At 40.2% G+C, this 17,066-nt stretch overlaps 1 protein-coding gene across 1 annotated transcript in view; it reads left to right on the forward strand.

Annotated features, from left to right (window-relative positions):
* The window catches only part of SCN11A (sodium voltage-gated channel alpha subunit 11), a 70,099-nt gene extending 53,297 nt beyond the window's left edge, over positions 1-16,802 (forward strand). The window contains exons 21-26 of the mRNA XM_054595501.1: positions 404-676; positions 1,355-1,408; positions 3,001-3,142; positions 8,304-8,404; positions 12,289-12,559; positions 15,772-16,802. Coding sequence (XP_054451476.1) covers positions 404-676; positions 1,355-1,408; positions 3,001-3,142; positions 8,304-8,404; positions 12,289-12,559; positions 15,772-16,802 — 1,872 coding nt within the window. The remainder of the gene's footprint in view (positions 1-403; positions 677-1,354; positions 1,409-3,000; positions 3,143-8,303; positions 8,405-12,288; positions 12,560-15,771) is intronic.
* Positions 16,803-17,066: the final 264 nt, after the last annotated feature.

The raw sequence follows: 17,066 nt of genomic DNA on the forward strand, positions 1-17,066 counted from the left end.
GCTTCCCTTAAATTGCCAAGCTTTTCCTGACTCCTTACCGGCCAAACCACTGCTTAGAATTTGAGAAATGGAGAAAAATGTAAAATAAAGTCTCTGTCCTAAAAGAGCTTCTGTGACAGTCAACCCGGGCTGTGGCTTCCCTTGAATCCTAATGCAGGTGTCCCGTAGGTCTCTCCAGCACCACCGTCAGAGGACACTTCTCAGGCGGGCCTCGGTAGGAACGGAAAGGACCCATTACCTATGCAGCTGAGAGCAGGGCTTGCCAGAGGGTGGGGGCGGGGGTGGAGAGAAGAGAAGGAGCTCAAGGAGGCAGAGCCTCACATGTCAGGCTTATCCTGGGATGACCAAGACGTGATGAGTCTCACACAACTGTAATGTTTTTCTCCTGTTTTGTTTCCTGAAGGTGGTAGTAAATGCTCTCATAGGTGCCATACCTGCCATTCTGAATGTTTTGCTTGTTTGCCTCATTTTCTGGCTTATATTTTGTATCCTGGGAGTAAACTTGTTTGCTGGAAAATTCGGAAGATGCGTGAATGAAACAGATAACAAGTCCATATTAATAAATCTGAACGATGTTAACAACAAAAATCAATGTATAAGTGCAAATCTCACCTGGAGCAACCGGAAAGTCAACTTTGACAATGTGGGCATGGCTTATCTTGCCCTGCTGCAAGTGGTAAGTGTGGTCAGCTTGTTTTTCACTCTCAGAAGAATCATAAATTATTTCTCAACTGAGGAAAGCACAGTGACTCCCTTGAGGTGATAGAATCGAATCCCAAATCCTCATGTGGGAGTCAGTGCCTCTGGACTTGCCCTCCACTAACCATCTCCAACTTTATTGTCTACTGAGCCTTGGTTTTCAAGTGATGCCCCTGTAAGGGTCTGCCCACCTCACCCTGCCGTGTATGGTGCCTAGTTCTTCAGAGCTCCAATCAGAGAGGAGAGGAGCCTCAGAGGCCAAACCGCACCATTAGTAACATTTCCCTGTCGAAAATCATCCCCAGGTCAAACTCCAGTTGCCAGGTCTTGCACAGATAGTGCAGACAGATGTGGTGTTAGGAAAGCACCTTCAACTGGCTCTTTCCAGCAGTTGGTTCATAGCTTTCGTGGCAATTTTTAATGCAGACATTTCTTTTGTTTTTAAACTTTTTCTTTTGTGCAAATTAAGAAGGAAAAAAATTCAAGATATTCATCTTTAAATTCCCTTCTGTTCTTTTACTTGGACATTCTGTCCTGAAAGGGCAGGACATCATCTTACATACACCTGCCTACTCGCCTGACTTGCTTTTGCATGCACCTGTCTGCTGATGTCAAGTCTACAATTGTGTTCATGTTTATCTGCTTTTTGATGCAGGCAACATTTAAGGGCTGGACAGATATTATGCAAGCAGCTGTTGATGCCAGAAAGGTGAGCTTGTGTTCTATCATGCTCTAGAGTGCTAGGGTCAAATCAAGGATATTATGACTACCTCCTATCATGCTCCAAAGTCCAGTCCCATTTCTCCATAGTGACCAAGGAGAAACCACTCACGTAGGGGATGGAGCCAGAAACAACAACAGAATCAAAGGATGCCTTGATTTTTTTTTTCTTTTTTTTACCTTTTCTCCAAATGAGTGAATAAGCAGGAGCCATTTTTGAAAGGGCACTAGCTCTTGACCTTAAAATTGGCTTCAGGCTCGCTGGAAACTAAAGGGGTTATGGTGGTTGTCAACCATTGAATTCTAGTTAAATAAAAAGTGATTATGGATTCCCCAAGTTAGAAGAATGCTCAGCAATCTAGTTTATTTCCATTTCCCAGCTAGAGGATTGAGTAATAAAAGGGAAGAGTGTTATCCAAAGCAAATGGTTGAGTCAAGAGTGGAATCAGCCTTGTTTATTTTTTCCTGTCATCACATGTGTATGTGCTTTTCCGTTTGGGAGTTGTCAGAGTTGATGTCCTACACATGGTAGGTATTTGATACGTGTGAGCTGGTAGTAGCCATAGAGGTGCTATGAGTAGTGTTATAGGAGTAGTAGAGGCAATTTATAACCAAGGAAATATTTTAAAATATTAATGTACTTGTTTTAAAAATCTGAATATATGACCTTCTCCCTATTTTACCTTGAGCATCCATCTGCTTTGAGGTAGAGCTGGGGAAGGGGGAGGAAAGCTTATGCCAATGTATGATAGAAAAGGCTTGTGGCTTACATATGTGGGTGGGAGCGTATGGAGGGGGTACCTGTCCGGACGCTGGTCCTGGGACATTCTAGCTGGTGTGTGCTCACTTCTGGCATGATGGCCCTTGTCTGTGTACTCACAGAGCATACTGCTGGCCTCAAATATTGAAGTTATAAGTGGTTAAACCATGGACATTTCTCCCCGCTCAACTTCTACTGAACTCAAACACCGACTTGCTGCCTTATTCTACACATGGTCTCCTGGCCCAGCAATCTACTCCATTCCTTGTTATGAAGCCCATGATGGCAAGCCCATGACTACAACCCCATGTCCAAATCACAGGAGAGTTGAAAAAATATTGAGAGACCTCTCTCTGTCTGATTATGCTACCCTAGCCTCTGATGCTTTTGGTCACACCTTGTGCTGGGGGAGCTTGGTTATAGTCCATTTGTTTCCATTCTGAAGCTTGGCCATTCATTCAATCCATTCATTCATTCAATCATGGTATGCTACATGTAACAAGGTATGCTAGACACCAGGAGTTTAAGAGTGACAGAACACAAGCATAGACTAAATATAGTGTGGGCCCTGTATGAAGGATATAATTGTTCAGTAAGAGTTGGTAGTCAGTCACATCTTCCAAAGGTGACCGTGCCCCTCCCACTGTATGGTGCCCTGGGCTAGGGGAAACTGAGGGGCTCCCTGCAGGCGTCATGTTAGTCTGGAGGCCGAAGGGTTAATGCTGCTGCTGAGACAGACTTGGTCTTCTAGATGAGGCAGTTAATATGGCTTATATATCTGTCCAGTAATTGTTTTCTTCTCTCATTTAAAAAATTCCTAGAGGGACGAGCAGCCAAAGTATGAGAATGACTTAAGAATGTACATATACTTTGTAATCTTTATCATCTTTGGCTCATTCTTCACTCTGAATCTCTTTATTGGCATTTTAATTGATAACTTCAATCAACAGCAGAAAAAGATAAGTATTGGGGTTGTCCTGATTTGGTATTTTACCTCTTTTCTCCAAAGCACTTGAGTGAAACATAATTCTGGCCTAGATTGTTGTGCAAAGTAACCTTTACCATCAGCATGGGAACAAAGAGGGAGCCACCTGGAGAAGATTCTTTTTTCTTTTTATTACTTTTTAAATTGTTTATTCTATTACAGTTGTCTTAATTTTTTTCCCTTTTGCCCCGTTCCACCCAGCCCAACCCTCTCACCTATGGTCAATCCCCTCTCCGTTGTCCAGGTCCATGAGTTATTCATACATGGTCTTTGACTAGTCCCTTCCCCCCTCCTTCCACCACCCCCTCCCTCCTACCCTTCTGCTTGAAGATGTGGCTTACAAGGGACTAAAAACAGCTGGGTTTTATTAAACGATTGTTTTTTCTCTCCATTCTACCCTTTAACACGGACATTGTTGTACCTTAATTGAAAAAAAAACCTACCAGGATTAGTATTTATGACACTATAGTCATATTTTAATAACCTTTCAAGCGTAACTGTTACCCAGGATACAAAGAATAAACTCTCCTCTTCAGTAAACTTGTGCCCTCGCTCCCACACCCAAGTCTCAGAAGATTTATTGAAATAACTTGGAAAGAAGATAGTTGGGAAAGATACAGCTTTGGTTGTTCTTTTTTTAGGGAGACTTTTTCCCCATGTATTGTAATAAACAGATTTCCCCTCTGATTTTGTCATTCACAGTTCATGTAGAAAATAAAGAAAATAAAAAGAAAATTTAAATCACCCATAAGGTGACCACCAAATGTTAACCATTTTGGATTGTCTCATTATTTTGGTGCAAACACCTCTAGTTACTTCAATATGTATTCCTTTTACACAGTCAAGATTGCACAATATTTTTAATTTTGTAGCTTCCCCTCCATCCCATAAGTTAGGAACCTATGTCATAAAATCATCTTTGTTGTAAGAATTTTCAGGGCTGAAGTACATACCATATTATGGATATATCATATTTTATCCTTATCATTCGCCCTCCCCTTTTTTTGGAGATTTAAGTCATTTTTAAATTTCTTGCTCTTCTAAAACTACCATGAACATTCTTGAACTTCTCTTTGTGTATCTTTGATTATTTCCTTAAGACGTTAAAGGTATTGTCAAATAGCCTTTTGGAAATAGTGCGGGGTAACCCCTTTTTGTAAGATATGAAAATGTCTCTTCATTCTTTTTTCATCATTCTGATTTTTATAATTTTTTTCTAGCTGATTGGTAACAGTGTTATCCCATTATTTTATATTCACTTATGTGGTCATCTGTGAGGTTATACAGGGTTTCACAGGAGGGTAGCCATAGGTATTTCTCTTTTAAGAATTATGTTTTAGCCTTTGTGTCTTTTTAAAATCGAGATTGTCATTTTTTCTTATGTTTTTACATAGTATGTCCAATTTGTGACTTGCTTATTGTATTTTTGTAATGATGTTTTTAACTTATAGACCTTTAGCATATTGGAATCCAACTGCAACTCTTGACCTTTTTGACTTTTTCTCTTGCATTCATGAGTTCTAAAGCCAGGTAACTAAATACTTAACCTTTGGTTTTCCAATTTTTTGCAGGGTTGCTTTTTTTTTTTTTTTTTTTTTTTTTAGTTTTCTGTTGAGCTCTTTTAAGCCATCTACAATGTATCTTGATACTGATGAACCCTCCTAGTGTTTGCATGAAGAGCCACACACCGTCCTTACTCAACTCTATCACTGCTGTTACAGTCATACCCCAGTACTCCTTAGCTTAAGAACTTGTCAAACCCTGTACTTGTTGCATTTTGATGAGAAAAAATAAAGTTTCATAACTCGGCGCTTGCTTGGGATGGCACTCACTGCACTTGCTAAACTTGTATGAGTCACCACAGCGCCCCTGCAAGAGAAAACACTTCATCATTTGGTGTCCGTCAGTTTTGGCACGCAGCACGAGTTCCGGAACAAAATAACGATGAGCATCGAGGTACCAGTGTACTCAGGAGTGTGCTATGTGGAGTCACCTCTGTAACATGCAGCTTGATTGCAATCAATGCCTGCAATTTGGAATCAGGCCTTGTGATTTGAGATTTCAGCTTACATTTGAAATCACTGTTTTGATCAGTCCATAGCAATTTTGTTTTGTTTTACTTTGTATTACAGAAAGTTTTAAACAGGCACAAAAGTATAGTAAAATGAACCCAAAATACCCTTCACCCATCACAACTTTTATTGATTTAAGAACATCCTTATGCTACCTATGACTTCACCCAATCCTGCCACCAGAGTTTTAAAAATAGAACAAAGCACAAACATCATATCATTTCACCCACAGATATTTGAGGGAGGGAGAAAAAGAGGGAAAGAAACATTGATGTGAGAGAGAAACATCGGTCAGTTGTCTCTTGCTCACACCCCGACTCGGGATCAAACTTGTAACCCAGGCATGCGCTCTGTCCAGGAATCACACGGCAACCTTTCCATTTGCAGTCAGGTGCCCAACCAACTAAGCCACACTGGCCAGGGCAGAACACATCTTTTTTTAACCATAACCACAATTCTATTATCACACCTAAAAAGGCTAATACAAATCCTTTAAATTTGTCAAATACCCAGTCCATGTTCAAATTTCCTCCAGTCTTTCATTTTCTTAAAATATTTATTTATTCTTTCATTAATTAATTGATGTAAACTTTGTTTCTTTTCAAATCAGGATTCAAATAAGTTCCTCCCATCTGACAGCTTCCTTGCTTGGAGAGCTAGTGAGGAGTGCTGGTTTTGTGGCATGAGATAATGTTCCAAGACCACAATCTGGAATGGTCATCATCATTTTTCAAGGACTTTCCAGTGGACAGGACACAGCTAATCAAATTTAGGACTACTGGGAAAGATTAATGTGGAAATATGAACTCCGATCATTCAAATTCTGGACTCTGAGATTTTCATTTAATCTATACACCTGTATTCTACACTGAGAAACATGGTTCTCATGGGCACAAGAGAGAATAGCATCAGAATTTTCCGTAATTACTCATTTTCTTTATCCCACAACACACAGGTAGGACAGTCTCAGAAAAGTAGTAGTAATACCATCATAATGCATAGGATTACTGAAGACACTTGTGTCTGCCAGGCATCCTGAAACAACCTAGTTAACTTCCAGGGCTCTCTTTTCTTTTTCCAGTTTTTTTTTTCTCACTGTGGTACAATACACGTAATACAAAATTTACCATCTTAGTGTACAGTTTAGTGACATTCAATACAGTCATCATGTTGTACAACCATCACCGTCATCTATCTCCATAACTCTTTGTGTTGTAAAACCGAAACTCTGAACGCATTAAACAATAACTCCCATTCTCCTTCCCCCCTACTTGCTGGCAGCCACTCTTCTACTTTCTGTCCCTCTCAGTTTGACTACTCTAAGTACCTCATCTAAGTGTAAGCATAGTATTTGTCCTTTTGTGACTGGCTTATTCCATGTAATGTCTTCAAGTTCATTTTGTTTGTTTGTGCTATTTGTCCATTTGTGGCTTCCTGTTTTGTATTCACATATGAGTGAAATCATATGGTTCTTGACTTTTTTTGCCATCTGACTCACTTCTCTTAACATGACATTCTCAAGATCCATCCATGTTGTCCAGAGATCCAAACATGTACAAGATACACATAGTATCTTGATCCAATCATCCATCAAAAGAGTGTAAATTGGTATAGCCACTATGGAAACAGTATGGAGGTTCCTCAAAAATTTAAGCATAGAGCTACCATATGACCCAGCAATCCCTCTTCAGAGTATCTACTCAAATAATTTGAAAACATTGGTCTGTAAAGAGATATGTACCCCTATGTTCATTGCAGCGTCATTCACAGTGGCCAAGACATGGAAACAACCCGTGTCCTTCCGTGATGCACTAAATTTTTATGAAATCCAGTTTGTCTATTTTTTTCTTTTGCCTTTGGTGTCATACGCAAGAAATTATTGCCAAATGCAATGTCATCAAGCTTTTATCCTCTGTTTTTTCCTTAGAATTTTGTTGCTTTAGATTTTATATTTATGTCTTTGATCCATTTTGAGTTCATTTTTATATACGGAGTTAGGTAAAGATTCACTTTTATTCTTTTGCATGTGGATATCCAGTTTTTCCAGCACTAGTTTTCCCAGTCTTTGAAAAGACTATTGTAGGGCCATATATTTTGGGGCCATACTGGGAGTGTAACTTCAAACCCCGTACCCTCATCCAGGCAGGCCTGGATTCACAAATCATCAGGAAAGACTGTGTTTTTATCCATAGTACAGACTGAGACAGTTTCCGAGTTGTCTTTCATTGCCACCAAATTCTGTTCTCTTCACCTTTTCATTGGCAGCACATGCAGAGTCCCAGGTTCTTGCAGGGACGTAGGCATAAGCCCCCTGCCTTTTTTCCCATGACCCTTTGTAGTTATTAAAGCCCAAGATTCTAATTTTTACGGAGGTTAGTATATGCTCTTGGGCCAGCTGTGGCTTTAGAATTAATTTACTGCTCTGTCTTTCAGTTCGTTCTTGATGTTCAGACCCCAGAGGTTTTTCTTACTTTTCTACAAGTTCAGCTATATGCTTTAAAGGAATTTTGTTCTGCTTTATCCATGATTTCTAAATATTGTACTTCCCCCAAAATTCCAGGAATGAAAATCCTAGGTCATTTTTCTATTCTTTTGTGCTCAGTAGTGAAAACATGTAAAGCTAATTTTTACTTTTGAGAATGGCTCTGGACAGATTCTGTGATATTTTATTAGTAGTGAGGTATGCTTTCATTTTTTTTAGAAGAATTTTAATTGCCACTTTCTGGGATTTTTGTTTAAATTTTTTAGTATTTTTGTTGCATTGTGGTTTGATTTATGCAACCTGAGATATATCCAGTTTTGTGAAGCTTCTGTAGATATTTGCAAAGAATTTGTAACCTTTGTTTATGTTCTAAAATTACATAACAGTAACATTGCTCCCTTACTCCTTAACTTAAACCCTGTTCTCTTTCAGCCCTCCCCTAGAGTCTGACCTCTTTTGCTTCCCATTGGAATTTTAGGAATTATTGATAGAAGTATAATATAACTTTAAATCTATTTCTGACAATTAAGAACTTGTTTTTAAAAATCTGTTAATAATTAGCTTTCATCTTCTTCATATACTTAGGTGGCCAAGACATTTTTCTGACAGATGAACAGAAGAAATACTATAATGCAATGAAAAAACTAGGATCCAAAAAACCTCAAAAGCCTATTCCAAGGCCTCTGGTGAGAACAATTGATTGATTTTAAATACGTAGATCCAGTAAGTGGCTATGGAGGAACTCAGATGTCTACACTGCTGTTCTTTTTTAATTTTTAAAATTTACAGACATTGTCCGAGAACTCACTAAAGACCCAGATACACTGATGTATGGCTCAAGTCCTTAGGAAAATTAGACTCTTATATTCAGTAGTAAGAGTCTGGGCAACAACTTTAATTTGCTTTTTAGTGAGCATACAATAGGTGCTGGGTATATACGCATTGCAATGACAGGAACTTAGTGCACTGTTTTATCTTGACCAGTTTAAAATGTATTTATATTATCATTTGTCAACTTTTTCTGCTGTGAAGATGAGGTCATGCATACTCATTTCCACTTCACAAGTGTTTATGATAAACTTTCTATATCGGGCACTGGCAAACTTCTTCTGTAAAAGGCCAGGCAGTAAATATTTCAGGCTTTGCAGGCCATATGGTCTCCGCTACTACTGCTACTCAGCTCACCCATAAGCACAAAATCAGCCACGACCAACACAGAACAAGTGTGCGTGGCTGTGTGCCAATACAACCTGATTTAAAGACACTGAAGTTTAGATTTCATATACTTTCCATATGTCAAAACTTTATTCTTCTTTTGGGTTTTTCCTCAAACATTTGAAAATGTAAAACCCATGGCGAAGCCCCTGGGTTCTACAAAAAAACAGGTGGCGGGCTAGACTGGGCCTGCGGGCTGTAGTTTGCTGACCCTGCCTCCTGTGAGCCCTGCTTTCCCAGATGTGAGAGGGCTGCTCTGCGCTTACGGCCTCATTGGAGAGCTGGGGTTTAAGGGCGTTAGATGACAAAGTAAGAAAACAAGCACTGTTGGTAGCTCTGACAAGTGAGTTTGAAGACTTTCTAGGTGGGGAGGGGTCAGTGATGGCTGAAAAGCCTGGACATAGAAAGCCGTGTGGAAGGAGGGCTTAAAAACTGAAGCATGTGGAGGATTTTGAGATTTTCCTGTGAACTAAGACCCAAGATTATCAGAAGTGTGTTCAATGCACTGCTGTTCCCAGCACTCAGAATAGAGCATGGCATCAGGCGTGCGCTTTGTGCTTTTTTGTTGAGTGGAAGAGCATTTTAGAACATGCGCAGAGTCCATCCTGCCAGGATTAAGTTTTTGAGTTGCACTAAAAATGTCTGTGAGTATCAGGGCCAAGTGTCTGGAGTTTATACAATGAAGAATTTTTGCCTACAGAGTTAATGATAAAATTATATTTGGAGAGGTTTAATCTATTAATAGTAGGTGGAACTTCAATTTACCTAAATCAAATCTAGATTGTAAGTACCAATCTCACTTTCTAGGGCTAATTTCAGTTTGAAATTCTTATCTGAACTTGAGCCAACACAAAAAACCAAAGAGAATTTTTATTTACATGTGTATGCTCTGTAGCCACTAACTCAACACCAGTTGATCCCAGGTTTGGAATCAACTAAGGGTCCTAAGATGCAACATGTCTCCCCATATTTAGCAGTTTATTTTTTGAAGGATATGAACCTAGCAATGCATCTCACAGCCAAACAGAAGTTTTAGTGACATACATGTAGCTGCTAGGCCTCTCCACTGCACTGGACATGTGACGGTGCAAAAGATGAATTTGAAGTGGGTGTGGGCTACTGTACAGGAGGGAAGCTGCCACCCTCCATTCCTTAACTACCTTTTTTAGCATGTTTGTCATGTGGCTCATCTGGGGGGTAGGTGCCAGGCCACAGCCCTCCCTGGGTAGCTTATAGGTCACCAGTTGAGGCTTCACAATGAATGATTCCAGTAACAAAGTACAATCTCACCAATGAACACCACATATGTATCTTAATTCCTGTATTCCAGAGATCAAGGTTGCATGAGATAAATCCAATGTCATATCCCCACATGTCCCTGAGTTGGATCTAAGTCTTAACATCAGCTGTTAGCCCTTTACTCACAACTTAACCTTGCCACAATTTTTTTCTTAATCTCTAAAATCTAAATATTATCTTTTGATCTTTGGAACAAATTAATAGCAATTGCATGGGGGTGGGGATGGGTGAATATAGCTGTTTGCACCAGGGTAATGATGGATTTCATTTCCAGCAGTAGAACAAGGGATCTGGAATCATTTCTAGTTCTTCTGGAAGCATCCCCACATGGTGGCTTTATTATGGGTTTAAAAATCATACATAGAATGATTTTTTTTACTATCTACCACTTTAGGTAACTTATACTCTTAACCTCCTCCATTGGTCCAAATACTAGAGTTCAACTGTAAGGCCAGTGCCTTCCCTCACTCACGTTTATTTTCACCCCTCACTCTGCTTCCCTGGAGAGTGCCCTTAAAAGTGTTTTTTCTCCAGGTCCTTTCCGACTTCCCGGATGCATTCTTACATAGGAAATGCACTTGACTTTCAAGTTTCTTCTCCAGACTCCTTGAATAGCCTCAGTGTTCCTGATGCAAAGTTTGAAAGATACTAAGTTAAATGTAGTATCTCTCCAATGCTGTCCCTACTGTCTTTCTTCTCATTGCCTTTGCTCTCCCTGCCGATATCATTCATTCTCTTGGTTTTAATTCATATCAACATTAATACCAATAAACTTCACACCTGCATCCCACCACCCTTCCTGAGCTCCAAACCCATACCTGTACTAGCTTGTGGCCCTGGAATGCCCACTGGCACCTCAAACTCATCTCCTTCCAGAATTCCTTATCCTCTGTTCTCTGGCTGGTTGAATGGTTCCACCAACCAGAAAGGATGGCTTCAGCTATTCTGCAAACCTTCTCTGACTCTATGAGGTCTTAAACCAAAATGCTTATATCTTTCTCTACTGTTACCACCACAAACCAGCATCATCTTTTGCTTGGATTACCGTAACAGGTGCCTGGGGTTCTGAGATGAATTCTTAGGTGTCTATGAGATCCCTAAATAGAATAGTATCTGTACACTTTGATTAAATGATTATAATGTAATATAATATAATATATACAATATATTGTAAAACAACCAATGTATAGCCAAGAACAACATACAATATCAGTGTCTGAGTTTGCGTTTAAGAACAACTTTTCCACTAAAAAACAAAGTGATGTTTCATAGTAGTTAGACTAAAGAAAATAGTGGAATAATTAGTCATTCCACTGCCCATGGTAGATTAGGCGTGCAGACTTGAGTTTATACAGAGCAATTAGCACATGCTCATTTTGTGAGCAGTGTGGCTATCTATGTACAAACCACTGTGCAAGTTCACTATCAGTAATAACATGAAACAATCAGCTTTTCTGTTTCCTTTTTTAGTAATCATTGGATCAGAATCCCATTTATCTAGCCTTATCTTCAGGTGAGCAAGAATTAGAAAATTGATATTTAAGAATTTCTTGAATGTAAAGTTTTAGTTAAGTGTAAGGTTTGATTACTCTGAACTAACAATGGAGACTTGGAGATGATAATTCCATTTTGTCCAACATAATTATGTGAGCAGGTATTTTCTGCATGAATATCATTTAAGTCAAAATATAAACAGATAAAACATAGAGCCAAAGTTTATCTTTTTATTATTAAACCCAACATCAGCTATTTTATTTTAGCAAAACATCATCCATCACATCAAAGTTATGTTGTTACTAAGAATTTCTTATTTATACTTTTCGTTTTAAAATTAAAGCTATAAGGCTACAGCTTAAAATCCAGTTATTTAATTAAATTTAAATGAAAATAGGTATACAAGAATTTTTTTGCCCTTTAAAAAGAATCTCTGCATTTTTTCAAAAATCTGCTTTAATTGTAAGAGAATAAATTCTGTTTTACGTGCTTTTTTTTATTTATGTGATTTCATCCTTACATCTCAAAGTGATCTGTGGTTCCTTTCATTGTTTTTCCTCAGAACAAATGCCAAGGCCTCGTGTTTGACCTGGTCACAAGCCAGGTCTTCGATGGCATCATCATCATCTTCATTCTCCTCAACATGGTTAGCATGATGGCTGAATCGTATGACCAGCCTCCGGAGAAGAAGAGCGTCCTTGAATATCTCAACCTGGCCTTTGTGGCCATCTTCACGATTGAGTGTCTCATCAAAATCTTCGCTTTGAGGCAATACTACTTCTCCAATGGCTGGAATTTATTCGATTGTGTGATCGTGGTTCTTTCTGTTGTTAGTAAGTAAAATGATCAGCCAGAGGGGTTTTAATCTGAGCGCCAGAAGTAAATTTGCAAATCTTACTATCCACAAGGCAATAAATTCTTCTCAATGTGATTTCTGAAAACATAGGGGTGCTGATGCCATTCTTTACTGGGAAGTTGCCAGGAGAGGCAAAGTAATTCCCATTCCCTTGACTGCCTACACAACTGAAATGGAGAGTTAAAGATAGCGTGGGCCATTTATCCCATGGAGATAGACAAGATTAAGGTGACTAAAAAGTTTCTGTGGGGACACCTGGTTTATCTAGGTAATTGAGTCAAAGTTCTACCTTTCCTGTGCAACTGTAAGCCTTAATGAACATTTTATAATTTTAAGGATTTGGCATTTAGTTTCCATGTTTTTCTTTAGTTCAAAATCCATGTGAATGTCAGATCACAATTATTATGCCCTTGTGACATTGTCAGGCCTTCCCTTACCGCCTGTACAAGGCCTCTATGACCCATCCTAAATTGGGGCGCCACAAGTGTGTCATAAGGCCAAGCGGTACTTTCTCTTTCCTTCATATCCTGTGTTACCGTAAACCAGGGTGTGAACTCTGCTTGTCTCAGCTGCCTGGGCCCCATTCGCCAACCAGCCTCACTCTATCATCAGTGTAGAGTTTCCCCAACCATAGGCAGGATGAACTCTAGGGTTTATGAAAGAAGAATGGAGTGGGGGAAAGAGGATTATTGCCATATATCTTTATTCTTCGTGGCTAAACCATAGCATTTACTCTGGTTTTTTGAAGTCTTCTTTTAATTAAACCAATAATTTGACTTTTTATAATTGTATAAAACTGCCCAGGGGCCCTTCTAATAAATCAAAAACAGTGAAGACAATGACAACTGATTTCGCAGGGGGAAGCTTTTGTGCTATTTCAGAAAGGATGCCTTAAGCAGATATGTTGGATCAAAATATTTTAGTTCCTATCACTACAGCAGCAATGAAGTTTTTCAGAGAGCGTGAAAATGGCACAGTTCAAAGGCTGTTCTGGTTTCTAGGCCATGAAGTTTATGTAGGTAAAATTTACCAGTAGATCCTTCCATGGGCTTACAGCTAAACAGACCTTTAATCTTTATTAGTCAATTCAAATTCTGGTGAAATTGACAGAAGCAACTGAGCTAGACAATGGTGGGAGGATGGGTCTGGGGCAGCCCTCGAAGAGCGTTAGAGCCCTTCCTCCAATATGCAGAGAGCAGCTCATTCATTCCACTATTTATTGAACTCCATCCAGGCAGTGCCAGGCATGTACAGTTGGTGGAAATATCTCTGACTTCTGTCCTTTGAACAAACATCAGGCAGTTGCAGGTACACTGCATAGCACTGGATAGCATTTTGCTCCAATAGTTGAGGAAATACGCACATTGAGCCAAATCCTGCTCACCAATGTGGGCAGCATTTTATATGCCTTTGCCAGTAGGTCTGCTATTCACCACCTTAGCCTCTACACTCTCTCAAGCTTTTTCCTAAGCTTTTAGAGAAATACAAAGCGAATCTCTCTCTAGGCATTAACAATCCAGTTGAGGTATTAAGACATAATCACCTTAAAAATTTCTTTAAAATTTTTATTGATTGATTTTAGAGAGAGGAAGGGGGAGACAGAAGAGAGAGAGACATTGATTTTTTATTTCACTCATTTATACATTCGTTGGTTGCTTCCTGTATGTGCCCTGTGAACCTGCAACCTTGATGTATTGGGACAGTGCTCTAACCAACTGAGCTACCTGACCAGGGATAGACCTACGCACCTTAAGGAGTCAGGAAAAGATAGAAAAATCAATTGAACACCAAATTACATGGTACACAGACGAATTGAGCTCTGAGATGGGAGAGATTACTGTGGACTTGATTAATCAAAGAACTATTCATGGAAGAGGTGAGCCTTAAAGGATGGACCTCCTCCAGTTTTTGCTGAGTTGGGACTTAATAACTTCCACATCTCACCAGGGTTGGGTGCCCAATTAACATATGAATTAAACTTCTTTGGCACAATTGGACAGTCATTGAAGTATGCCATAAGTTCATTCTCTTTAGTCATTAGGTAATGGCAGGTAGTTTTGGCTGCCCTTCACTCTTAAAGACCTTAGAGCAGCAGTCCCCAATGTGCTTGGAAGCAGGGACCAGTTTTGTGAAAGACAGTTTTTCCATGGACCAGGGTTGGGTGGAGAGACAGGATGCAGAGCTCAGGCAGTAAAGCGAGCGGCGTCCACGGACAGGGAGGAGGGAGGTCGGGGGCCCCTGCCTTAGAGGACCGCCAGAGCAAGGCCGTGTCTGCCCAAATCAAGCATGTGGCAGCCATTCTGTAGTATTGCTATGTGGACCAAAATGTGGGTTGCTTTAAATTTTGTTTCACTTGCCTGCAGAGTAGACAGTGAGAGAACAGGGTGACAGTTTGGGCCAAATATTAGGCAGTTTGCAGAAACCTCTGTTTGAGATGCCCTTTCTAGGGTATCTACAACAACAGAGACAGTATCTCCAATTTAGTCCCTTAAACCTTTTTGAATTTGCACTTGTGGAGTCCTTGGAATTAACATGTTAGCTAATATGAGAGATCCATGGAAGCTTTAGCCCAGAGACGAGCATCCTAACACCACCGTCTTCCTCCAGCCCTGACCTCACCGGTGTCAGGCTGTGTTCAAATTCCTGTAAACAGATAAGAACCTGTCCCTTTAAGGAACTTTGAGGTTAGGGGTTCCACAATTTCCACCAATTGCTTAGGCCCAAACCAAGCATCGTTAGAAGAAACTTCTCTTTACACTCTAATCTAGAAGACTCCGTCTGTAGTTTGTCTGTTTTACATTCTATACGTTCAGTAAATGTGGAACATTGTTAAATTTGTTACTCCATGAATGACTTTAAATGCCCAATGTAGATAATATACTTCAAGTGCCTGAGATAACCCACAAAATAGCCCTTCACAAGCTGCGTTTTCTTTTCTTTCCTGGGGTCTTTACTATTTTGGATATCCTATCCCATCTACAACTGTATGGCCTTTGGATATTGTTTTCCAAGTTAATGAACAGAAAGGTATTTTCTCTTATATGGGTAAAGAAACTTCTTAATTTTGTGCATAAAGTAAAAGGTGTCAATAAAAGTTGCTCCCACTAAGATTCTGAGGCAAGAGAGTCAGTTTGGGTCTGAACCCGGTGTGCCTGCTGGAAATTCATAGCCTCTTCTCCTTCTCCTAAGGTACAATGATTTCTGCCATAGAAAACAATAAGAACATTCCTTTCCCTCCAACCCTCTTCCGAATTGTTCGCTTGGCTCGGATCGGCAGAATCCTGAGGCTTGTTCGGGCAGCTCGAGGAATCAGGACTCTCCTTTTTGCCTTGATGATGTCCCTTCCCTCTCTGTTCAACATCGGTCTTCTCCTCTTTCTGGTGATGTTTATTTATGCCATTTTTGGTATGAACTTATTTTGCAAAGTAGGTCCGGGCGATGGAATTGATGAGATATTCAACTTTAAGACTTTTGTAGGCAGCTTGCTCTGTCTCTTCCAGATAACCACCTCAGCAGGTTGGGATTCCCTCCTCAAACCCATGCTGCGAACAGAAGAGTCATGTGAACCCAAGGTAGATGACTGTCACCTCTCTACCAAAGCCATAACCTACTTCGTCAGTTACATCATCATTTCCTTTCTCATTGTTGTCAACATGTATATTGCTGTGATTTTAGAAAACTTCAATATAGCCACTGAAGAAAGTGAGGACCCTTTGGGTGAAGATGACTTTGAAATGTTCTATGAAGTCTGGGAAAAGTTTGATCCAGGAGCAACACAGTTTATCAAATATTCTGTCCTTTCTGACTTTGCCGATGCCCTTCCGGAGCCTTTGCGGGTGGCGAAGCCAAATAAGTTTCAATTTCTAGTCATGGACTTGCCCATGGTAAGCGGAGATCGCCTTCACTGTCTGGATATTCTCTTCGCTTTCACCACTAGGGTACTCGGCAACTCCAGCGGCCTGGACAGCATGAAAGCGATGATGGAGGAGAAGTTCATGGAAGCCAACCCCTTCAAGAAGTTATATGAGCCTATAGTCACCACCACCAAGAGGAAGGAAGAGGAGAAATGTGCTGCTGTTATACAAAAGGCCTTTCGAAAGTACAGGGTGAAGATGACCAAGTGCGCCTTGGAAGACAGGCCTCATTCACCCCCCCAGACACTCTGTACAGGAGACTTGTCCGGCTTTGGGGTGGCTGAGGGCAAGGTCCACTGCGACTGAGCCCCTCACTGTCACCCCGACTTCATAGCCTCGCAGCCTCACCTCCAGCCTCTGAGCTCCAGGGACCCACAGCTCAGTGTATGAAAGAACAGTGGACTCACTGAATTAACTATTCTGTTTTCTTTTTTTCCTGGCTAAAAGAGTGGTATTTCGAGGTTCCCTTCGAGTGGTTTTTACAGTGTTATCAGATAAGACTGCCTGGCTACAACCAGTTACTGGTACTGTTTTAATGAGAAAGCAGGTGCTAGGAAGGACCGTAGAGGA

Source organism: Pteronotus mesoamericanus, unplaced genomic scaffold (assembly GCF_021234165.1).
Source record: "Pteronotus mesoamericanus isolate MK-2021 breed Mesoamerican mustached bat unplaced genomic scaffold, CSHL_Meso_final scaffold_54, whole genome shotgun sequence".
Lineage (NCBI taxonomy): Eukaryota > Metazoa > Chordata > Mammalia > Chiroptera > Mormoopidae > Pteronotus > Pteronotus mesoamericanus.